This window comes from Siniperca chuatsi, linkage group LG15 (assembly GCF_020085105.1).
Source record: "Siniperca chuatsi isolate FFG_IHB_CAS linkage group LG15, ASM2008510v1, whole genome shotgun sequence".
Classification (NCBI taxonomy): Eukaryota; Metazoa; Chordata; class Actinopteri; order Centrarchiformes; family Sinipercidae; genus Siniperca; species Siniperca chuatsi.
The window spans coordinates 9688412-9713025 of record NC_058056.1 but is presented as its reverse complement, the minus strand read 5'-3'; the positions used below and the strand labels follow the sequence as shown (position 1 = coordinate 9713025).

The 24614-nt window shown below is 40.1% G+C and overlaps 3 protein-coding genes across 17 annotated transcripts in view; all 3 read left to right on the top strand.

Annotated features, from left to right (window-relative positions):
- The window catches only part of LOC122861691 (apoptosis-stimulating of p53 protein 1-like), a 46852-nt gene extending 38716 nt beyond the window's left edge, over positions 1–8136 (top strand). For all 5 annotated transcript variants that reach the window (XM_044166481.1, XM_044166479.1, XM_044166482.1 and 2 more), the window contains 10 exons: positions 320–547; positions 666–884; positions 1255–1405; positions 1539–1576; positions 1693–2060; positions 2363–2500; positions 4162–4295; positions 4710–4876; positions 5047–5246; positions 6113–8136. In XM_044166481.1, the coding sequence (XP_044022416.1) occupies positions 320–547; positions 666–884; positions 1255–1405; positions 1539–1576; positions 1693–2060; positions 2363–2500; positions 4162–4295; positions 4710–4876; positions 5047–5246; positions 6113–6154 (1685 nt within the window). In that variant the 3' untranslated portion in view covers positions 6155–8136. The remainder of the gene's footprint in view (positions 1–319; positions 548–665; positions 885–1254; positions 1406–1538; positions 1577–1692; positions 2061–2362; positions 2501–4161; positions 4296–4709; positions 4877–5046; positions 5247–6112) is intronic.
- An 18-nt stretch (positions 8137–8154) lies between these two features.
- On the top strand, positions 8155–13689 carry sdsl (serine dehydratase-like). Of its 6 annotated transcripts, none has more exons than XM_044166489.1 (9): positions 8155–8283; positions 11079–11233; positions 11306–11342; positions 11444–11583; positions 11692–11780; positions 11908–12141; positions 12224–12354; positions 12557–12643; positions 12802–12998. In XM_044166489.1, the coding sequence occupies exons 2-9, from the start codon at positions 11087–11089 to the stop codon at positions 12885–12887; spliced, it is 951 nt and encodes a 316-aa protein (XP_044022424.1). In that variant the 5' UTR covers positions 8155–8283; positions 11079–11086; the 3' UTR covers positions 12888–12998. The 6 variants fall into 6 exon arrangements, with proteins under 6 accessions (XP_044022424.1, XP_044022418.1, XP_044022422.1 ...); XM_044166483.1 differs by lacking the exon at positions 12802–12998 and adding an exon at positions 13068–13689 and having other exon boundaries at positions 8160–8283; XM_044166487.1 differs by lacking the exon at positions 12802–12998 and adding an exon at positions 13068–13689 and having other exon boundaries at positions 8196–8283; positions 11007–11233.
- Positions 13690–19536: 5847 nt separating this feature from the next.
- The window catches only part of syt14a (synaptotagmin XIVa), a 47337-nt gene continuing 42259 nt past the window's right edge, over positions 19537–24614 (top strand). For 3 of the 6 annotated variants that reach the window (XM_044167050.1, XM_044167048.1, XM_044167047.1), the window contains exons 1-2: positions 19619–19671; positions 20379–20451. In XM_044167050.1, the coding sequence (XP_044022985.1) occupies positions 19669–19671; positions 20379–20451 (76 nt within the window). In that variant the 5' untranslated portion in view covers positions 19619–19668. Of the gene's footprint in view, positions 19672–20378; positions 20452–24614 lie in introns of those variants that run through there. The other 3 variants (XM_044167051.1, XM_044167049.1, XM_044167052.1) reach the window with 3 other exon arrangements.

Genomic DNA, 24614 nt, shown 5'->3' with positions numbered 1-24614 from the left:
AGTAACTTAACACCAGGATGAAAAGCATGCAGCGTTTTGCTGCCCTCTCTGTTTCACCCACTACTACTGACGGGTTCAACCACTGGTGGTTGAAATTGCATTTACTCTTTAAAGATTGTTCTTTAATTGATGTCACATGGGTGTTCGAACTTTTAGAATTTGAATTATTTCATTTATGGTCAAAAAAATAAAATATTACAACCCTCTCTCTTTCATGGAAACTGAATGATGAACTCAAATAACGTCTTGGAGATGTGCATGTAGCGTTTGGAAATTAAGTGTTCATTGTATATTTTCCCTACTCTGTCTCTACCGTTAGGCCCTGCCTCCACCTCCCAGGCTTCTCCCTTGTCCCCACAAACAGAGCGAACAGATCCCCCTCCAGCGGTGGCCGTACGTCCCTACGTCCCGGATCACCCCTCCAGGCCCCAGTCCCCCAGGAAGGGCCCCGCCACCATGAACAGCAGCTCCATCTACAGCATGTACCTCCAGCAGCCTCAGGCCAAAAACTATGGATCTCTCAGCAACAGGACTACTCTGAAAGCAGGTAATTAAACAGCAGATTAAAATAGATTTTGTACTGATTGTGCCACATATACAGACTAAAGACAGCGTATGGAAAGTCAATCTAAGCACTATCTGTCCCATTTCCTTTCTCTCCATAGTCTATGGTAAACCCATCCTCCCCACCTCCTCCACCTCTCCGTCCCCTGTCCCGTTTCTCCAGGGAGGAGGAGGAGGAGGAGTAAGAGCAGGAGGAGAGGATGTTACAGATAAAGAAGGAGGGAAAGGAGGAGGCGAGAGCAGCGATGGGCAAATCCTCCCTTCACCCAGCGTGGACAACATCCCTCGTCCCCTCAGTCCCACTAAGCTCACCCCAGTTGGTAGGTACCACATACCAGGTTCCACGTGACATCGTAGATTTTGCAGCATAAATAGAGTATAAATCTGTGACAAATGTCTGATACATTTTGATACACTATACTTGCTATAACATTACATTATCTGCTTGTCAGTTATAAAGTTAATTTTCTCTTGTGATCGTTTCCTTAGAAGCTATAATTTTTTGTACTAAACTGTAAAAACAAATCTCCTGTGCCAGCTAAGTGATGGTTTGGGGACATTGATCTGGGAAGCAGGAGCAATTAATAACAACATTTCATTGAACAAATAACAGAAGAAGAAATGTGCAGTTGTAAACATTACAGAATACTGCTCTAACATATTTTGATTTCCCACCTCTACGCTCCACAGCCCACTCCCAGCTGCGTTTCCAGAGTGACGCTGACCTGGAGGTTCTCCGCCGACGTCTAAGCAATGCCCCACGACCACTGAAGAAACGGAGCTCAATCACTGAGCCTGAGGGCCCACAGGGGCCAAACATCCAAAAGCTACTTTACCAAAGGTCTGTGCCACTATATACTGTACCCCACCATAAAAACACATTTTTATGAAACTCAGTTTGAAACAGAAACTAAATAATAATGAATCAAGGCTGCTGCAGCTTGGTTAAAGCTGATTTCTGTTGTGGTGTGCAGGTTCAACACGTTGGCGGGAGGCATGGAGGGAGGCTCAGGTAAGACACAGTGATATGATGATATGGCCTTGCCTCAGGACAGTCTATATAGTATTTTCTTTCTGATCTTAAGAGTTTGATGATGCTTAAATCGGCTCTTTCACTCTTAATTCTAGGCAATACTTTCTACCAGCCTGACTGCCTTTTGGGTGACATGGACAACATCCATTCAGCAAATGGGAATGTAGAATCTGGTGACAAGCACAAAAGTATGACACCCGTGGAGGGGGAAGTTCAAAACCTGAACTCGGGCTCCCGCCGCTTGTCCCCTCCTTCTGTTGTCACAGAAACATCCAAAGAGACGACAGCAAAAGCAGAAACTACCAATAATGTGTCTCTTTCAAGCCAACCCAGCCCATCCCCGGCACCTGATAGGCTAGAAGACCAGAACAATAACAACCAGAGAGGACCTAGTCCCGCACACAACTCTGTAGGCCACGCCTCCCCTTCTCCATCACCTCCTGCTCCACCTTCACTGCCTAAGGTAGGCATAGATTATAATTACACCTGATATGGGGTACACACATTAAAACTAGGGCTTCTGTTTGCTGACATGGACACTAATAAATAATACGTATGCTCTATTATTTTGATAAACACTGCAGCTCACTTTCTTAGCTGGTGTTCTACTTTGTTGTGTTTCCCTTTGAAATATGTTACTGATAACCTAAACAAAAAATTGTTCTCTGTGAAAGCTAATGTGCCAGATTAAGCAGTAAGTACTTACTTAGCAATTCCTATTCTGCATTGTCAACACTTTTCTGTCGCTCTCCCTGTGTGCTGCAGGTGAAGCGAACCAACCTGAAGAAGCCGTCGTCAGAGCGAACAGGCCACGGCCTCAGAGTCAAGTTCAACCCTCTAGCTCTGCTGCTGGACGCATCGTTAGAGGGAGAGTTTGATCTGGTGCAGAGGATTATATATGAGGTAGCACAAGATTATGTGGTTGTTACAGTATTTGTATTGTAATACATTCTCATATTTCAAATTTGCAATGCTTATTAATTGCCCGCAGAGCTAAAATCGAATCAGGCCCAGTTTATCTGCACAGCTCAATATTACAGGGAATCAAAGGGCTTTACAAGCCTACATTAGTAATGGTTCCAACCCCATCTGATGCTTTGCAAGAAAATCACCCTCCAAAAATTCTATGGAGACACCCATGAATTCAAAGAGAGATCCCCTCTCAGACATCTGGGAGTGCAGTAGGACCCATTGGTTGGAAAATGGCAATAAAATAAACAATCATGTAACAATCAGTAGTAATATAAACAACAGGTATAACACAAATATAATGAATGTAAAGTCCAGTTTACCATAAGAAAAGAGAAAAGAGTCAGAGGATGCATAGCCTGGTGGATGAGGTCAGGACAGGCAGCTTGACAGGTGGGGAATGGGGTAGCTTAAAGATGGTGGAGGATCAGCTCCTTCACAGAACAGATTGTCGTCAAGATTGGTTAAGTAGAAATTGATGCTCAAGCTGCAAATTAGGTCACAGAACGGTAGCATATACATAGTGAAAGGTTTTGGACCAAGCACCAAGCCTTGAGGGACACCACACCTTACGGTGTGGAGAGACTAATTGTTATCATCAAGCAAGACAGACTTTGACCTGTGTCTTAGGGAGGACCTAAACCTTGAGAGTTCTCCTCTACGTTCTATAGTGTTTTTAAGATGATCTAGTTAAATGTTATGATTAATAGCATTGAATGTTGGGCTTAGGTCGAAGAAAGTTTAAATTAAGGTTGAAACTTGACTCAGCTACTGCCCTAACCACTACCTTGATTAGGTCATTTTCAGTGCTGTGGTGTGATCTAAACCCTAAATGAATATGAGATTGATCTGAAGCCACAGAATGTTTCTAGAATGGAGTGAAGTGAACACATTTCCATGTGCAATAGAAGAAAACGTGTACATGCCAACGGTTACAGTACACCCACACACAGATTGCCTCAACAGATCTGCTAATAACTGGAGGATTTTCAAGCTTTTCAATACCTTCACGACAATGCTTATTAAGTATGATATCTTTGATGCTCAGCAGCTCTGTCAGGGGAGAGGTGGTCTCAGTTGTCAGGTGTGGAAAGTTATTGTTGAGGACACACTCGTATGTGTAGTGTAGCCGTATATGTTAGTGTATCTGTATGTGAGTGTTTTACAGCAGCACAGAGCTCCTGAGAACAAAGCCTTCCATCTTTAAAGGCAAACCCCCATCTCTCTCCCTGCCATCTTTCACTTGGAGACTGGACAAAAGTGCTTACTGACTCTCCAAACTGCAAACTCTAGCTGATACTCTCAAGGAAACATTCAGATGCTTCACATCCAGAACAAGCTCGGTTTGACGTTATCATACCCCGAGGCAGTAAGACTCAACAATTTCCAAGCTGTTCAAAAAATGTTGCACTATCCTTGAGTTTTGTAGTGGATTCAGGCACTTGGCACCTCCATAGTGCTCTCCACGGGGGTTTAAGTTAAGGGTTTCTCAAGGCTGATACCAATACAGGTATTTTGGGGATGTTTCCATTGTTACTGTGGACAGCTAGTCATTCTATGTCTATGTATATTTTCTCATTGTCTCTGTCTTTAAGGTGGAAAATCCCAGTATGCCTAATGATGAAGGCATAACTCCTCTTCATAATGCTGTCTGCGCTGGCCATCACCACATTGTTAAATTCCTGCTGGACTTTGGAGTTAACGTAAACGCAGCCGACAGTGACGGATGGTCAGTGCCTTCAATCAGTCATTCAATCGTGTAATAGTCCAGACTAATAATAGAACAGTGGCTGCTGGGGGACTAGAGGGTGTTTGGGTAATGAGCACACTCTGTGGCAGTGATACTGGAGCTCACAGGCAACAATGACAGAGATAATTGCATTTTTGACTCAGCTGCTTTAACAGTATTGAAGGATGAGATTACCAAGTCTAACGAGGATCCGCATTCAGAACTTACATGATTTAATTTATTCATGTTTAGTTAATGTCAGCCTGTTTCATGATGACATTAATTGTGTTTAACCTATTAGGTTTTTGATACAAGTGCATTACTGGAACATCTTTGACCTTTCTTTATCAGAGATGAATGGACCTTGTCTAGCAGAGTCTGTTTAAAGTCATATTTTAATGTTCTCCCTCCCAGGACTCCTCTGCACTGTGCAGCTTCATGTAACAGCGTCCACCTCTGTAAGATGCTGGTGGAGTCCGGGGCCGCCATTTTCGCCACAACAATTAGCGATGTGGAAACAGCGGCAGACAAATGTGAAGAAATGGAGGAGGGCTATACACAGTGTTCTCAGTTCCTCTATGGTAGGTAGATACAGACAGACAGATGGGTGAGTCAACAAAACTAAACTCAACAGGCCTCCTCTAGTCTTCAGGGGAAGAGAAATTTTAAATTTGATCTAACTAAAAAATGGCAAATATCTAGTTTTCCTCCAGAAACTTGACACTGAATACTCTATATGTATCTCTAACAGGTGTACAAGAAAAGCTGGGTGTGATGAACAAAGGCTTGGTCTACGCTCTCTGGGACTACACGGCCCAGCAGGCTGATGAGCTGTCCTTCAGCGAGGGTGACGCCCTCACCGTGCTGCGGCGGCGCGACGACACTGAGACGGAGTGGTGGTGGGCGCGGCTTGACGACCGCGAGGGATACGTACCCAGAAACCTGCTGGGGGTGAGAGAACACAAGACGTTACAATAGACACCTTTCCACAAATGTGTGCACACATAGAGCTCGGTCCACTTCAGTGACTGCCACAAAAGTCGGACAAAACTCTGACAACACACTTCACTTCACTCTACTCCACTAGTTACAGGTAATGTGCACAGTGTTATGTAGTTCCAATCAAAACACAAAAATAAGAACAATTCAAAGTATTCAATATAAATAGTAACCGGTTCTTTAATTATGTCACAATAAAGTAAGTAAAAAATAAAATAAATAATCTTAATTTAGCATACATTGAGGTTGATTGAATCTAGCCTCTAGCATATAGCCCTAATTATAAATTCTTAAAGGAATGTTTACCAGATAAATAAATCTATTAAATTGTAAAAGTGAATCGACAAAAATAATATTATTGGCTATAACAGAGGGCTAGAGAAGTATGCATTATTGGACAGGGCTTGTGCTTTTGTGCCATTTAAGCTTCAGGGAGTATATACTATATAGCTTTAATAAAACTGTCCATCACAGTGCCCCTTTACAGCTCCAACCTTTCAGCTGCAACTGTGCTGTATATCATGCTGCCTCAGTGTAAATAACAACTGAATATTAGATCTGTACATTTACAGTAACAAATACGTGTAAAGTTTAAATTGACACTAAATGACCAAACTCATTCCCGTTCATTCAGTGAATTAAATGTGCTTCACCAGAGGAAACAGCTTGTGGCAGATTTATTCTCACACAGTGTCTTACGGTCTGCCTTCATGATGTTCAGGCACCTTGAGAACAATGTTAACATGATGTAGTGACCCTGCCCTCTCTCTCTCTCTCTCTCTCTCTCTCTCTCTCTCTCTCTCTCTCTCTCTCTCCAGCTGTATCCAAGGATCAAACCCAGACAACGCTCACTGGCATAAAGCCCAGCCCAGGAGCCACGTGCACGCTCGCAGAGGGCGCATGCATACAGAGAAGTAGAGGGGCAGCAGCATGTGGGCGGAAGCATTAGCCGGGAAAGCAAGAACAAAGGATTGAGGTAGTCGGGAGGCTGAGTGAGGGAAGAAAGAGAGAAACAAAGCTGGACTCTGAAGAAGTAACTTTTTTCCCGTTTGTTTGGATGTGATGCTGGAACCACAGAGCCACTTTATGGTAGAATCATAATACATTTTCACTGAGTCGCTGCAGTTAAAAGAAATTGCCTGTATCTCATTTTGAGCAACAGTAGCTTGGCAACTTCACACGAGTTCAGCCGCATGAGAGAAGCTGAATAGAAAAAACCCAGAAAATGATCTATCATTTGGATGCAGCTTTGAGTTCTTCCAGCTCAGAACATGAGCGCATGAGCTTGGAATTATAAGGCTCTGTCTGACATTTACCCAAACAATCTTGATCCTTGAATGCCACTTTATTTTTGTATGGTGTTGATTAAAAAGAAACACCCAGATGGATTTTCATGAATCTGAGCTCATCATCTGCAAATGGATGTGCTCTTCCTCAATGGCAATGAACATGTTATGTTGTCTGAAAACACTTTCACACTGTGTGGTGTGAAGATTTATATGCAGTAAATTTACAGGCTGGATCAGGTGAAAGTATGTGTGAGATGTGAAATGTGAAGTTGGAGAGAGGGAAGTGAGAAGAGAGGACAGATAGTGTGACTCTGAATGTGTGTTAAAGTCAGGTTTTGTCAGGTCGTTGATGGAGCAGCTATTAGCAGTGTTAGTCGGGAATAACGTTGGAAGTGCAACAACCAAAAGACTAAGAAACGGAATGCAACAAGCTTTTGCTGCATGGTGGCTGAGGTCCAGATCAACCCACATGAGCGTTGACAATGTAATTTTATGGCATGGTAAAAAAAAAAAAAAAAAAAAGAAAAAAAAAGGTTTGAACTGATATTAGAAGAATATTTCGATTCTGATTTCACAAAATGATAAAAGAAGCATATGGACGTCTCAGCATTTTACTATTCCGTGTTTATGTTGACTCAGCACTGGCGCATGCTGTCATATTAACATCTGTTCAAGTGCAAAATGGTTGCTGCTGGTGAAACAGGAGGAAAAGAGGAGGCAAGAAGGAAAACAAGAGTGTGAGAAATGAATTTTGTGAAACCAAAGCACAGAGAAAATGGGTTTAGAGGTGAAAATGGGAGAGAAGGGATTCAAGTGACAATTTTTTCTTCATTTGAAATAAAACTTCTGCCAGTCTCTACCCATTAACACACAAAACCTACACAGTACCTAGTCCTCATACTGGGGCAATACTGGTATATAGTGTTTAAGGATTTCATATTCGCCAGTCCACTTGAATACATCACATAAAAGCTGTCTTGTCTTCAAAGTCAAGGCAAAAATTGTCATAGCAACCCCAGCCTCACCCGGGCACACTGGAAACAAAGTTGAGACGCTAGAAAATATAGTTGTATACATTATCCCTAGGCTGACTGGTAAAATGGGGCTAAACTAGCCGAGAGTGAATGAAGAGTGTGAAAACAACTTTCTTGAAATGTCATCTCTGATTTTATTTTTCATATTTACATACTTCAGTAGTTGTATGAAATGTATTATTCCCTGATTTGTTGTTTTATTTAAAACAAAACATTGAAATATGTTTTTCTATTGTCGTTATTATCATTATTATTATTATCATCATTATTATTATTAGACACAGTGCTCTTGTTTCTTTTTATCTGGGCTGTGTCAGTCACTCACTGCTGCCACCCAGTGTACAGGACGGTTTTGACACATTTATTTCCTTAAACATGCTGTGTAAGATATAAAGCAATAAGTTGAGTGATGTTTGATGTGAGAATGGCACATTGGTCTGAGGAGTGCGAACCATTACTTTGTGTATATGCAAACTACACGGCTAATGTTCAATAATAATAAAGAAATTATAATCCCTACAGTGAATCAAAGCTGTGACTGACTCACACACTCACTCTCTCTCTCTGACAAACACAAGCACATTCAAGCTTTGTTGATAAACTGTGGACTTTAGAGGGGAATTAAAGTTCATTCAAGTCTCTCCGCCGGCAGCAGGGTCTTCACACGTAAGTTTATTTCTATTTAAATTCACAGTAGGCTGTTGTCACACTGCGCAATTAGTGTTTGACCGAGTTTGTTATATAACATTCCCTCTTTTCAAGAGCTAAAACATGCTGACATGGTACACCTTGACTTAAAATAAAAACGTGTCAAGTTGCCACACGCACCAAATAATACGGAAACAAATGTTTGTCTTTCCAAATGAAAAGCACAGCACAGACAGCCAATTTGGTGGAACAACAAAATATAGGTCTGGAAGTCTAGCTGTGAATTATCCTGGCCATCACAAAGGTATACACAAACAAGGGTTTACGAATATAAGGATTTCTGCTCATTTTGTCCTCTTGTCTGTTTATTTATTTTACGTTTTCAAACAGTCAATATTGTTGCCTTTAATATGAGACCAAAAAAAGTATTAAACTTAAACTCAGCAGAACATGGAAGTTTAGCCCATACAGTAACATGACCACCATTAGGGCAAATTACAGTAGCCTGCTTTTAAAAAAATTGTTGTGTACACTTGTATAGTATGTTTCAGAGTTGCCAGCTGCATAAATGACACGGAATATTACATGATACAATATAATGTGAAAATACTGCAGATTTTTATCATTATTATTACTGAAAAAGTGAATCAAGTGCCACGTTTATTTTTGAAGTAGAAACCGGAAGTAGTGGGATTATTGCTGGCTTGACATGGGAGACTCTTCTGCTACATGCTACATATAGCATAACGTAACATACACTGAAAATGTGATACACTTTGTATAAAACAAAACACCTTATCATTTAACGCTCAGGGGCTCGTTCAACAAGACTTTTTATCCAAACGTAAGTCAACATTTATTAACTTAAAATACGCTGCTACCTAATGACGTACAGTACAAGTTAATAATGTACGTCATTGTCACACTGCGCAATTAGTGTTTGACCGAGTTTGTTATATAACATTCCCTCTTTTCAAGAGCTAAAACATGCTGACATGGTACACCTTGACTTAAAATAAAAACGTGTCAAGTTGCCACACGCACCAAATAATACGGAAACAAATGTTTGTCTTTCCAAATGAAAAGCACAGCACAGACAGCCAATTTGGTGGAACAACAAAATATAGGTCTGGAAGTCTAGCTGTGAATTATCCTGGCCATCACAAAGGTATACACAAACAAGGGTTTACGAATATAAGGATTTCTGCTCATTTTGTCCTCTTGTCTGTTTATTTATTTTACGTTTTCAAACAGTCAATATTGTTGCCTTTAATATGAGACCAAAAAAAGTATTAAACTTAAACTCAGCAGAACATGGAAGTTTAGCCCATACAGTAACATGACCACCATTAGGGCAAATTACAGTAGCCTGCTTTTAAAAAAAATTGTTGTGTACACTTGTATAGTATGTTTCAGAGTTGCCAGCTGCATAAATGACACGGAATATTACATGATACAATATAATGTGAAAATACTGCAGATTTTTATCATTATTATTACTGAAAAAGTGAATCAAGTGCCACGTTTATTTTTGAAGTAGAAACCGGAAGTAGTGGGATTTTTGCTGGCTTGACATGGGAGACTCTTCTGCTACATGCTACATATAGCATAACGTAACATACACTGAAAATGTGATACACTTTGTATAAAACAAAACACCTTATCATTTAACGCTCAGGGGCTCGTTCAACAAGACTTTTTATCCAAACGTAAGTCAACATTTATTAACTTAAAATACGCTGCTACCTAATGACGTACAGTACAAGTTAATAATGTACGTCATTAAGTTGGTTTACATTGTAACTCACAGTACGTCACGTAACGTTTTGTATTTTATATTAGCTGCGTCACACAGTCAGTGTACAACCAGCTAGCTTTTGAGTATGGGAGCTAACACAGCTTGCAGAACACTTATTTCAGGACAAAGGTTCTCTTAAAGATTGAGAAACAAATATACACTTTGAACTTAATAGATCAATTAACCCTAATCACAAGAAATAGCTACATAAATAATTGAAAATAAAATTATCCCCAATGCGATCAAGACATGCAGACGGTTTTGGTTGTTTGTATGTCTGCTGCCAACCCAATACCATGGTGGAATGAATGGGTTTTGTTTGTGGTGTTCAAAAAATGTGCCTTTCCAGAAACAATGCCCCAGTTACTATAATTCCTAATAATTCCCAGATGTCACTTTGAACAGTTTGCACTAGAGCTATTTTATATTGAAATCAAGTTGCACACAGAGATACAACACATTTTGAAATGTGGTCCACTGATTTTGAATGCCATTCTGTGAGGGATCTTTGTTGTTTTTTTGTTTTTGGTATTTAATTCAGAAAATATGGTTCTATTGAACAACAACAAACGATCAAACAATAATGAATTATTGCCCAGCTCTACTTAACGTAGCTTTACTTTCGTTAGGTGTCGCCACTCTGAATGTGTTGCAAACTTTTTCTAGAAATCCTCTTACGATTTTACTGCTTTTCCATGTTTATGTGCACATGCCTACTACTATTACTACTAGTTTCCAGCTGCACCTGAAGGCAGCACTGGCCATGCATAGCACACAATAGGGTAGGAAACATCATTGACACCTATTAGTATCGGTAGTAAATATAAAGTATTTTTCCTGTACTTGTCTTGAAAGACAGATTGAAGTACTGGTGGCTGTTAACTATTTCTCTACTTTATCCAATCAGTAGCTTTTTTCTGAAGCTTTCAACCGCATTTCACAGTCCTCATCAGTGGGTGGCGTTGGCTCACTCGTCATCACGCTCAGCTTTCTACTCGTCTTAACACGATATTAGGTGCACCAATGGCGAAGCATTTCCACCTGAATACGCCGCTGCTGGAAAGCGTCAGCATGTCCAAACGCGTGGGAACCACCGTGTACCTGAAGATGGAGAATTCACAGCCCTCTGGCTCGTTCAAGATCCGTGGCATTGGACACCTCTGCCAGCAGGTAGGAACCCTCAACCCTCTGCTGGTCTTCACATCCCTCATATCAGACGCTGACTATCTGTCATTTCTGCAGCTCGCCAGACAGTCCAAAGGAGTTGTCTGCTCTTCAGGTGACATTTCTACTGTGACACAGCATGGTAATGTGCACAATACAGTACCAACTGGTGACTGTGTTGACTGTAATATAACATAATATATGGCCTTATTCTAGGTGGTAATGCAGGTATGGCTGCAGCCTACGTAGCCAGAAAAATGGGTGTACCAGCCACCATCGTAGTTCCCTCCTCTTCTCCTCAGCTGGTCGTTCAGAGACTCCAGGATCAGGGTGCTGCTGTCAAGATTACAGGCAAGGTAAAGACAGACGCCAGTTCTGATCGCGGTTGTTTGAACAGCAAATCTGTAATTGTCTTCGGTCTTAAAGTTTAGAGGAGAAAATATTACGTAAAATCTTCTTCTTAGGTTTGGGATGATGCCAATGCAGAGGCTCTCAGACTGGCAGCGACTGAGGGACTCACCTACGTTCCTCCATTCGATCACCCCCTGCTCTGGTAGAAACATTCATCACAGTTGAAGTCCCCAGTTTCTGCAATGCAATGTTACAACTACAAAACTGGTATCCTGTAATATCAACATTCAAACTCTTCCTGTATCTCCCTCCTCACAACACACACCCAGGCAGGGCCACGCCAGTATGATCACAGAGGCCGCAGCCTCTCTGGGTCCCAGTGTGAAGCCCGGAGCTGTGCTGGTGTCTGTGGGCGGAGGGGGCCTCCTCTGTGGGGTCATCCAGGGCCTGAAGGACGTAGGTTGGACGGATGTACCCATCATTGCCATGGAGACGGTGGGGGCCGACTGTTTCAACGCTGCGGTTAAGGCGGGGAGGGTGGTCACCCTGGATGACATCACCAGGTGAGAGGTTCGAGGAGTTCAGATGTTTTCCGCAGGTATGAGTGCAGCCACACTGACGTGGTCCTCATCTGTCTTCCCACAGTGAGGCTAAATGTCTTGGAGCAAAGACAGTTTGCAAGAAAGCTTTTGAATACAGCCAATGCAGCGAGCTTACAATCATTTCTGAACTCGTGACTGACCAGCAGGCTCTGCAGGCTGTCGAAACATTCCTGGGTTAGTGTTTATTTGTTGCCTTCAAAGTGTATCTTAATGTTCCTAGGAACTTTCCTTTGACTGCTAATGACTTCTTACTCTAAAGAAAAGAATAATCACCCTTACATTTAGATTTTAATCAGTAGCACAAGCCTCTATAGTGAACTTGGCTTCATGTTGCCTTTGTTTTACTTTAACTAAGTGTGTGCGTGTCATCTTGTAGATGAGGAGCGAGTGTTGGTGGAGCTGGCGTGCGGAGCAGCATTAGCAGCTGTCTACAGTGGACTTATACGTAGACTACAGGATGAAGGTAACTACTCTGGAGTCATCATCACCATAAAAGATATATTCACTATGCTTCTGTCGTGCGTGTACTTAAAGCACCTATGTAGGAAAATCCATTTCATGACTATTTCCTTATTAGTTCCTCTCAAGTCTATACAACTCTTCTGTTTGTTGATACAACAGTGATGCCGTGTTTGAGACAGGAATTAAGACACATCACAACGTTTCAGCCAAGTAATCTGGTTGACAGTTCTTTACAAACATCTTAATGGTATTTGTCTTCTTGTGGATCTTATTCTCACGCATCACCTTTTCAGACTACAGCCATGTTGGTAGAAAATGTTTAAAAGCAATAAATATGATGAAACTTCCTGTATATAGTAACTCCCCTCTAATGAGAGGAAACTTCTGGAGAAGATGATCAGTTTTGTCGCACCACTCCTTTTTAGGTCGGCTGCCGACTCTCTTGGGCCCCCTGCTGGTGGTCGTGTGCGGTGGCAGCAGCGTCGACGTGAAGCAGCTGACCAACCTCAGACACAAACTGCAGACTTAAACTACCGCATGTGTGCTAATGTGTGTTTAAGTCACATTCAGATGCAATGAAGTTTCTTAGAAAACCCAAATAAATGTCTTCAGTTATAAATAATTGAGTGAGTCATTACATGTGAATATGTTTTAACCATCCTCAGCTCACTAAACTGTCAGAATTCCATGACTAGGTTTCCCCACATGGTGGTGTCACAGTTCACTGTTCAGAAATACACTGGCCATCCACAGCACTGACAGTCTGAGGCATAACAAAATATTTGTTAAAACTAGTTTTGCTCTTACATTTTGTATTAATTTGAACAATTAATTTGACACTACACTCAAATATTTGTGCATTTGAGTCTTCTCTTGGTCTTTTTGTGGATATATTTGCAGCCTTGGATCCAATGCACTAATATATTTTAGATGAAAACTACAGACCTTTAATGCTGGATTGTCTTGTGTCATTTTATGCTAACATTGTAATCTCTTGCATGCTCTGTAACACGATATTGTCTATTATTAAAAAGCACCTCAAAATGATTTATTGATCAAAAGATTTATTTTTTTAAATATAGCAAATAAGAAAGTGGCTCCATATATAACCTGGTGGAGGTGAAAACTTCGTGATGACAATAAAGACTGATCTTGAAATGCAGGTTTTGGTATCTTTACAACAGGTGTTTCGTTCAGAATCAGAAATACTTTATTGATCCCCGAGGGGAAACTCTTTCGGCAAAAAAAACAAAACAACCCAAAACACTTTCTACTCTCATTTTCGTAAAGAGCGTAGTTTAAATTACACTTACACACAAGTTACTCAAGTTTTGAAGAAAAAGGACAGCTAAAAGTTGGAAAAAGTAAGACGACGAGACGGAGCAACGGCAACAGGCAGCATGCACGTTGGCGCATGCGCACAAAATCAAGTGCCATACCCTGAAATTTACACATTTGATAAGAAATAATTCATGTAAACATTGTCGCTGTTTGCACTGGTATACTTACCAGTTTGAATTCTTAACTCAAGATCCACTTGAGTTGCCATGGAGATATTTTAAAGAGCTTAAAATCCATTATCACTCATTAGTTTCCCATATCAAATCTATTCCAATAACGAAGAGGAGATACAGACACAGATAATTTTAGGATATGCGTTGTGGATTGTGCAAAAGGGTAAAGCTTTGCACGTTCTGTATGTATAAACTCATCATGAATACATTTTCCACATTATTATTATTATGCGGCCCTGAGTGCGTTATGGCCTTCATTTGACATTTACAACATTTTTAAAAGCATTAAGTATATTCTGAGATGCTTGTTGCTAAGCAATAAACATCTTTGCTTGTTTGGAGTGAATACATTTAATGGAAACAAGGTGATATAAGTCAGTATATTGCAGTTACGAAGCACCTCTGAAAACACGAATATAGCTAGACCTGCTCCTCTGAATAACCAGTGTTCCCAGCAACACCATGGCAGCAGTAGGTTGATTGAACTGGGTAATTCCCAGGAGCACTGTTGGCGTTCACACCACAAGGTCATTCATGGAGTGAACATGATTGTATCATAAATGCTACTCTCTCGTGTCAGACTGTGACACAACAGCCTCACAGTCCATTTAGAAGAAAACTAATATGAAAGGACTGAAGTGGAAACAGGGCGTGCTGTCATCTGATTACCTGTATTAATTGGAGATATTTACACAAGGAGATATTATCTTTTCTGCCTGTGCACGATTAAATAATAGTTGGATTATTTACGTCCTCTCCTGGTCTAAATAATCTGCCTGTTCAGATAAAGCTACCTGACCCGCAGCTGTGCTCCCTCCTATGGTGAGTGTGATTTGGGCAGCCTGCGGACGGAGAAGCTAATGGACGTGCCAGCCCATTTCTATGACAACAGGAAGGAGCTGCTTTGATGAGCCCAGCAGAGGGCATTTGAGCAGAGCTGCAGCTAAAAATAGGACAAAGTAAACAAGAATGAATGGAGAAAAGAGAGAGAGGGAAACTGTGTGTGTCTGTGTTCATGTGTTTGTGAATGCATGTCTATGACCATGAACATGTTTGTGCACACATTTGCATGTGTGTACGTTTTACAATCTTCAACCAGCATGCTACTGTTAGCTCATTTTTCTAACACACTGTATTCCATATGTTGTGCCATCCGTGTTTTTGTTAAATTGACTGTTCAAATATCCAGTCACATTCCTTTTTTGGTATCAGTAAACTCTTGGAAAACACGCATTTGATGTTCACCCAGTGATTTTTTTAAGAAATATCTAAACTACTTCACCCTGGACACAGCTCACCACATCTGGATAAGAGAAAGTCAAAGCATTATTTTAAAAACCTGTTTCCAAAATACATCTGGACAAACACGCTGTAGGTGAAACCCTGTTTGTGCTCTTGCAAACAGGCCTCGCGCATCAAAGACGAAATTTATTTTGTTGGTTTTCAGACACTTTTTTGGCATTTGTTTCCAATTGATTGTATTACATTCTGCTATATTCAAACTTTATTGCCATTGTGCAGAGCACAAGTACTGAGACAACAAAATGCAGTTCAGCATCTAACCAGGAGTGCAAAAAGCAGTAAATTACAGTATAATGTACATATGTATAGAGGTAATAAACAGAATAAACAGTAGGGGATAGACATGGATACGCTACGATATATACAGTAAACAGTATGAACATGTGCAGCAGTTACAGTAGGCAAAATATAGTGCAGGTATAAGTAATGGGAATAGTGAGACATTATATACAGATCATATGGCGATAGTGACAGTAATTAACAAAAATGTAAAGGTCATGGGGACGAGGTTAAGCCTGCTGGGCTAAGCTTGCATTTGAAGCCAATAATATTAATCTAACATGTTTTGGTAATTAGTTAAGATGTTAGCTAACATGCTACATGGCTGTTAGCTGAGATATGGCTAAAGGTGTCAAATTAAACATGTACGTTTGTAAAAGGCCCAGTTCATTTCCATTGTGATTTCGACGGGAAGTTACCATGTCATCATGATACATCATCGTCAGATACATTTTGTAATCAGATAATGTCACCTTGCAGGTTAGATAGCAGGTACTCGCTTTACTATTGCTGTCTCGTTCAAACATGCACTGTTGCACACAGTTTCTGTTTTAATCACTTCAAATCATTTTCCTGCAAACTCTCCGTCTGCATCTCATGATGCTTTAGAGCGCTGGTTTCCAAGCTGGGGGTCGGGACCCTTACAAGCTGTTGATTGCTCAGGTAGAAACTGAGAAAAAACTAAACTTGTCATGCACAAAATTATGTTTCTGTTTCTGACTTTTCTCTAATCTTTACTTCTGAATCTGAGAGGAGAAAATCACAACTTGTAGATGTGCAACCCATGACAACTGGTCGCAAGGAGATGTTTTCATATTAAGCGGTTACAAGCAAAAATGTTGACCAAGGGATGTAAAGCAGCTTAATGCTGTCTTAATAGTTGTATTTATCTAATAATTTGTATGTATCCATTATTAGTGAATTGACATTCTTTGTGTTGAATGATGCACCTGCTTATTTGAGCAAATGAGAAGTGAAAGACACCTCAGAATGTTGACATGAAAGACGAGATGGATGTCAGTCAGCAAAAGAGATGATTACAGTTAGATTTTAGAAATCTTAACTTCATGAAGCTGATTAATCTCACAGTTTGCAGCATGTCACAAATATCAGGCATCATTTTGCTGCACTGAGGAAATGATTTCCTCCCTGAGCATTGTGAGGCTTTGATCAGCCATCGCTCTCTTCTATTAGACAACTTTCATGTATAGGTAACGCTATTTAAACTGCATGTCAGATGATATTACAAAGTGTTTCTCAGATATGTAATTGATGTGTGTCAGTGTATACACAAGTATATAATCCCCTGTGTAAATACTGTAATACACGGCTCTGTTTAATTGAAAATGAGGATTCTAAAATTAGAGGCACAACAGAGTGAGGATACAGAGATAGTTTGTTACAAATGCATCGCCTGCGTAACATTTACCCATGTTTTTGACAGGGAATCACAAGGTAGAGCTCAGCAGCTGCTGTATGTATCCATAGCAACCTGATGACGGCATGTGAGCGTAAATTAAGCCTCAAAATGAAATTTAATGGGTTTTGCAATTGTATGGTAACAACAGGTTCTTATAAACATTCATACAATACAACAGCTGCATGTTTTCAGAGGGTTGAAAGAATGCACTGAGATACTTTATACAATGGAGTGTATGTTTACATTCAGTTGAGAGATGAACACAAGCAGGCAGTAGTATTTTTCTGACTGCCTTACAAAGTTGGTAATAGCAGCATAAGCTAAATTACAATTTGATTACTGCAGATAGAATGAATGACGGTTTAATGGATCTCAACAGGAAATGGGTTGACTGCAGCAGCACAGAGAGCGATTCAGATCAGACTAGAATAAATACCGGGTACTGAAGGCAATAAAGTAATTACAAGATTAACACATGCAGGTTATAAGTTGTGTTTGTGTTGTATCATTAATGCAAAAGGCAGGTTCAGGCAGGGCAAAGGTAAAAACCATTACACGGAGGTCGCACTTAGCTTCTTTCCCCCCAAGGAGTAACATACTGGGGTGTGCAGCTTGTAGGATTGGATGCACAATACAAAGCAAGTAATATTCGAATATATTCTCCATTTACTATATCTACACCTCTGGTGGAAGCACAGCAGCTATGGAAAACAGCATGGGTGAGGATTGAACAGATATTCTCATTAGCATCGATGCCGTTTGCTGTTTGAATAATTAATTCCAGTGCTGTATTTAATACCTGACCTTTAAGATCCACACTGCAGCGAAACAAATCACCATCACATGCTTTTACATTCCTAGATATCATCTTTTCATATTAATCAGAAAAGGTCTGTGATGATGGATTTCTTCCTGTATGACTGTCGACTGTCTGCAAGGCGAGCGTAGGAAGAGGCTCTTGTTCTTTGGTTCTGAGGGGCTGACACAAACACTTACTGTTGATTTTTAGAGCAGCGGTCTGTTCTCAGGAATCAGAGCCCTGCTGGTCTCTTTCCCAGCCATCAGCAATCAGGGGATGATTAACAGTTAAGGTAGTGGGTGAACCAGCAGCACTGAGTCATGTGAAGCATGAGAACCACTGCTGAAGTACATATAAAAATATAGCTTCATAAAAATGTTGGCTTCACAAATGCAAAGCTGATCTCCCTTGCTGGTGTTTTGAGCATTAACTTTCTGCATATTTTTCTTTAAGCTTCAAATTCAACACGGGATAAAGTCCATTAAAGGAAGATCCCTTGTATTTAGTAGATGTCAAGTTGATTTAGGTAAACTAAGCCGCATTATTAAGCTGTATTGGCCTCTAATAAGCATGTTAGCCTCTAATACAGCTTAATAATGTGGCTTAGCTGACCTAAATGATCTTTTCCGTTGGCTAAGCTACATTGTATTTGCAACTACATAGCATCATTATTAAGCTGTATTAGCTTTTAATGTTGTATTAGCATCTAAAATAGCTTGAATATGTAGCATAGCCGAGCTAAATTAACTTTTGGTTCAGCTAAACCAACTTACATGATTAAGCTCAGGATGAAGGATATTAATATAGATAATTAATAAGTCCACTGAAGCAGGATGCCTTGTATTTAGGAGATATCAAAAAAGTTGATTTGGCTAAGCTACATTATTAAGATGTAAACTATTAGCATCTAGTGGGGAATACCTGGTGAATACTTGCTAACAGCACTGCTTGATTGTGAGCAAACTTACACAAAGTACTTGTGCTGAAACATAAAAATATGAAACCACAGTTAAATATTATTATGCATCTAATAATTATATCAACATCGTATACAGGTTCATAATGTATCTTAGCCAACTTAAATTGAGTTTCGGGTTGACTAAGTACTACATTATTGTAGTAACTCTGTTAGTTGTACTGGCATCTTGGCAACTAAATTAGCTAGATGCTATTGGTATTAGCATCTAATACAGTTTTTAATGTATTAGCTGAACTAAATTAAAATACAGTTTTTAATGTATTAGCTGAACTAAACTAACTTTTGGGTTGGCTAAACTACATTTATTAATTGTATTAGCACATTGCTATAGTCTACTAATACAACTACATTAGCTAGATTCTATTACTATGTAGTATTAGCATCGAATACAGTTTTTAATGCATTTTAGCTGAACTAAATTAACTTCTGTGTTGGCTAAACTACATTATTGAGCTGTATTAGATATAGTCTGTCTCACATAAAACAAATCACTTGCTGAGCTATGAAAACCTGTTCATGTTCAGTCTATGTAACGTTAGCCTGTTTTCTCTTAACTGTAAATTTTGGCTTAGATATTTGTGCATCGCTTGTTTCAGACTGTCAGTTCCTCCCCGGTGTCTTATGGACTGTACCACACCATGAATCTACCCCTTCCCTCACCCTTGCAGTGGGCCGCTCCCCCTTCTTCACCGCCGGCTTTGGTGGAAGCCAAAACAGAACATCATGGCGATTGATGGTAAGTAGGCCAATAACGTTTCTCCTTTCCTTGTAATTAACTTCACCTGGAAATAATACATGTCATTGCTGAATTCTTTAAACTGAAAAGTGCAAATGGTTTCAGGAGAATGGTGCTTGCTTTGGCTGGTATCAGTGAAAGTTTTTTTTTTTTTATTTCTTCGAAGCGGTGATTTTCCTTCGCTGTGTGTGAGGGGACAGGAGTCTTGAAGCGGCTCAGTGTGTTCCTAACGGCGGTGCTGAAAGGACAGCTCCGCTGTTTTATCGGCATACCATTTATTTAAACGGAGAGTTACTGAAACGGTGCCATGTGTCTATTCGCTGGTTGTGCTGCTACTGTTAATTTAACATCACTATGGCTGTCATTTGGTTCTCGTCGAAGACGGCGGGCCGTTTTGTACCCTCGCTGCATGTTGGTACTTTACAACTTGGGTTAAAGGGAGCAAACCCCAGACAGATGGGGTTTGAGTGTGAAATCGTGCCAAGTTTTAGACCAGGACAGTGTGCTTTGGAAAGCACTGGTTCAGCTTTGGAATATCCAAATCACTAAGTGAAGCTTAGGGTTACTGTACACTAAATCATTGATTGTGTATATTATATTATGTTTTAGCTACTGTTGTTTCCCCCCTGGCTATGTGTTTCTGGGCTGCACAGTGAACAGATATGTGCTTTTACTCTTCACCTTTCTCTGCTTATATAACTTTGCAGGTTGTAAGCAGCTTTGGTGCTTATTTGATCTGTTTGGATATCATAATGCTTGCAGCGTTGGAATACTTTAAATGTAAGTGGAAAGAGGCCATCCCAAAGCTCAGTGATAAATGACCTGCTTTGTAATAACAGAGAGTGGTAGCCTTTTTCCTCTTCAATCAGAATGAGAAGCTGTGTTTTGAAAAATATTACCCACTTATGGGGAATATTAGGCCTTTATAGGCCCTAGTTAATCTTAGTTAATAAAGTATGAAATAACACACATATCTGAGTACCTAAATGCATCATTAGTGCTTAGGAAATATGGATCCACAGTAGAATATAATGTGAGTCTATGCAGACGTCATTTTCATATGCTGATGTCTTTGTTTCCCAAAATAAATCAGTAATTAGTCAGTACTTTAATTTGTCTTTCTTCAAATGTCACCACGTCAAACCTGTAAAAGTTTTGAACGGGTGTATTTTATGGCCTCATTAATTAGTGGGCAGCAGAGAGGTGACAAAAAATGAGGGGAGAGAGAGTTATGGGAAATGGCATACAACAAAGTTTCCCAGCCAGACTTGAACACAGAACATGTTAATCACGGTATATGTTACACATTTGAACCACTAGGTCAGTAGGATGCCCCAAACCTGTAAAAGTTTAAGGTCTTCACCAGCCTTTGGAGAAAGAGGAAAAATAATAGGCCATGAGGAATACAGGACAGCAGGGTTCACCTCTAGAAACCAGCACAGCAGTGGGAACTATCCAGTTCCTGCTGTAAACTAGGCAAATAGACCAACCATCAGCCCAGGGGCCTCGGGGCTTTGCTAATAAGACTGATAATCTGATCCCTGCCTTTTCAACTTTATCTTTGCATAATGGATTTTTTTGCTATTTTACCCCCAGTCTTTTTTTCCTACATGTTAGGGAACCACAAATAAAGAAATAGCTGAACAGGAGCATCTTATAACCACAAATTCGTGTTTTATATATTCTCTGGTTTAGGATTTCACTCTTAATAAACCACAAGCAAAGGAGGAAACAATCTACAAATACCACAAGACACACCGTAAGAGGCAGCTCTTTACCCCTGCATTACTTAATCTCGCCCTGCCTCATCTCCAGCAGTCTCTCTACCTTGTTACCTCATCCAGTTTATCAGACAGCCACACTTCGCCACAGTTAGATGCTTATTCTACCCCGCCCACTGACCTCAACTTCCCGCCACATTAGTCAGCAAACTGCGTTTCCTGAAAGGCCATGATTATAGCGGCCCCTGTCCGCCATATTTCACGGGAGCTAGTTGGCTCCGCTGAGATTTATAGAGCAGCTGTGGGGCTGACTGACACCTGCAGCATCCAGAGGCCGGGTTGTCAACACCAGTGGGAGGCTGTGATTCGGTCTGTACTTGTGATGTTATGTTGGATGATTATCATCAGGTATCACAAAAAACAAAACAAAAAAAAAACCCAGGAACAAGTTGTTTCTGCCTGACATTTTAGAACAAATAATTAATTTGGATGTTATGATGTCTCATTGTGGCTGCATGAATCAGTGTTTCTAAGTAATTATGTTTAAAAGGTGCTATTATTTAGAGTGCAACTTGTCGTCTCATTTAAGGTTCACAAGAAGTTTTCTGCGCTGACAGCGTTACTAAGTAACAACAAATTTAATATATACAGTATAGATACAGCAAAACAGAGTACAGCTGCAACACACTATTTTTTCATTTTCGATTAAGATGACAATTATTCTTTTAATTAATCACTTACTCATTTAGTGTATGAAATACAAAAAAAATATAAATATAAATTGTGAAACAAATGCCCATCACAATTTCTCAGAGCCCAAGGTTGAGAAGCTGGAACCACAAAATGTAATTTTTGCTTGAAAAACTGAAACTGTCAGTTATCTAAATAGCGGCTGACTGTTTTTCTGTCTGTCTGTCAAGTAATCGATTCAGCTCTAAAGCAGTTTGCAAATTGTTTTACATACATATTTGAGAGATAAAAGTAGGAAACATGATGGAAAGAAACGTAAATGGTATTGCAAGCATCGCATTCAATTTATATGATTTGTTACATTTTTCAACACTTCCTCCTAGTTTTAGGTAACAGCCTCAAGTTGAAGCCTCAAGGCTAATATTTTAGCAGCTATTTAGAGACTGTATTAATGCATTCAATGACATTCAGCTGTGTGAATTATTTTGTTTGTTTATTTAGCTAATTCAGACTGTGCTTCATCTTTGAATCATCTTAAAACGTCTATTATCAAAGCGTGCTGCCTTAAATATCAAATATATTAAAGCTCCTTAAGCTTCTTAATTGGATATACACAGCAGGCTCTCTGTGAAAAGATCAGAGTGACTTGACTAAGCTTGTGCTATTTGCATTTTTTACAAATGCCTTTTGTTAATTAAGTGACTGCAATATACATTTAAATAAGGAAACATGCTAATCAAAATTCACTGATGCACTAACAACTTTTGGAAAAGCAGTAAAAATACATCCTAATTCGTTTACGAGATGGAGGATTTTACAGAAATCAGGATTTTCTTGTACAAATGTGATCTTGACAGGACTGGTGTATTGTGTATGGTTCCACCGCTCCTCCTTGTGACAAGCTGTAGACAGATCGACTGCAGGCCCAAAATGGATTTCACATATCCTGGTTAAGCCCGGTTTTCTGGCCGGCAGATCGAAAGCAGCCTAACTCATGCGCTTGGTATTCTCAGTGTGCGTGGTGTGTATGAAGCCTTGTCAAGTCCTGAGCTGGAGCCAAGTACAGAGTAGGCAGCCCGGGAGGTGTTTAGCTGTGGAAATATTATGTGTTGAAATTATAGCAGCAGAGAAGCTCCTCATGCTGACATTTTGACAGTATCTTTCAAATCTTACTGAAATGCCTGCCATGGCATCTGTCCTCTGGTGCCTTTGTCAACCAGTTTATCTAAATCCAATAAGAAATATGTGGATGTCTTAGTGGTAGATCACATATGTTGTTTAGACTGAGAAAAACAAACAGTACATGTTTTTTTTCCTCGAAGCATTAAGATCGTGTCTTCCATGAACCCCGATGCTTCCTGTCAAGGATTTTTCAGCTTCTCTCCCCACCTCCTCCCTGGCATGGCTCTGTTTTGGAGAGCGAGAAACAGGATACGAGATGATAATAGCCAATATGTCTTCGGACCATTTCAGCTAATGTTTGCTGTGAGACATTGTAACTGGAATAGAGCAATGCATTACTTTCAAAATGAAACTAAATGAAACTGTTCCTGTTGTGGGCCATACATCAAACCACAAGGTTTCTGTGTCACACAAGCTAAGGCAGTGAAGAGGCTGCCAGTCTTTACAGTGATGGTCTTAATTATTTATGATAGTTATAATTAAAGCTGCTCTAATCAACATCAACAAGGCAGACAGGTGCACAGGTAAGCTGGCAGGCAGACATAAGTCCCAGAAGGCAGACAAGACAGAGCCAACATAGCAACGGGGACGAACTGACAAAGGAAGGACACAGACTTAAATACACTTAGGTTAGGGAGCCAACGAGACACAGGTGAAACTGATCAAGACACAGGTGAAAACAATCAAAGCAATCAAAGACAGGAAGCAAAACTAAAAGACACTTGAGGGAAGGAGACTATTTCAAAATAAAACAGGAAATAACAAAACGCAAACCCAAAACCATGACATAAAGAGGCAACTCTTTGCTATCACGTTAGCTAGGCTATATCAACTAAAAAGGCAATAATCTGTCAGAAGTGTATTATTGGCAGCTTGTTGTGGTGTTGGTCAAAGTGGCTTTAAGTTTTACGAATAATGAGGTAGTTTATTATTTGACCACGACTGTAAATGACAGCAAAACGTAGTAAAGACTCTCACACAGAGCTGAAATGAAACAAGTGCACATAAATTGGGTAACATAAGTAAAATATTTTGTTTCTTTCTATTTGGGGGGGTGGCACACTGCTAAGGGATAGCTCCTGCATTGTCTCATCATCAACAACATTTTCGCTGTATATTAGATTTTTCTGTTATCTTGTTGTCTGGTTGAGACAAAGCAAGGGATTTGTTACTCGGAGGATTTTTGTGCAGTTTACTTATTGATCCGCTTTCCAGTTGACACATGGCAAGGGAGGTTGGGAGTTGAATTGCAAGAAACAAAGGGACATTCTGAGCTCAGAGAAAAAAGTTAAAATGCATATTTCACATGGAAAATGGATTTTTTACTCCAGTATCATTGTCTTCTAGCTT

What these genes read in the sequence shown, in the direction of transcription:
- sdsl (XM_044166483.1), top strand. Translation starts at nt 11,087, where the DNA reads ATGGCGAAGCATTTCCACCTGAATACGCCGCTGCTGGAAAGCGTCAGC. An exon ending in AGGAGTTGTCTGCTCTTCAG is followed by an intron (nt 11,343 to 11,443) that starts GTGACATTTCTA and finishes GCCTTATTCTAG; the next exon opens with GTGGTAATGCAGGTATGGCT. An exon ending in ACGTAGACTACAGGATGAAG is followed by an intron (nt 12,644 to 13,067) that starts GTAACTACTCTG and finishes ACTCCTTTTTAG; the next exon opens with GTCGGCTGCCGACTCTCTTG.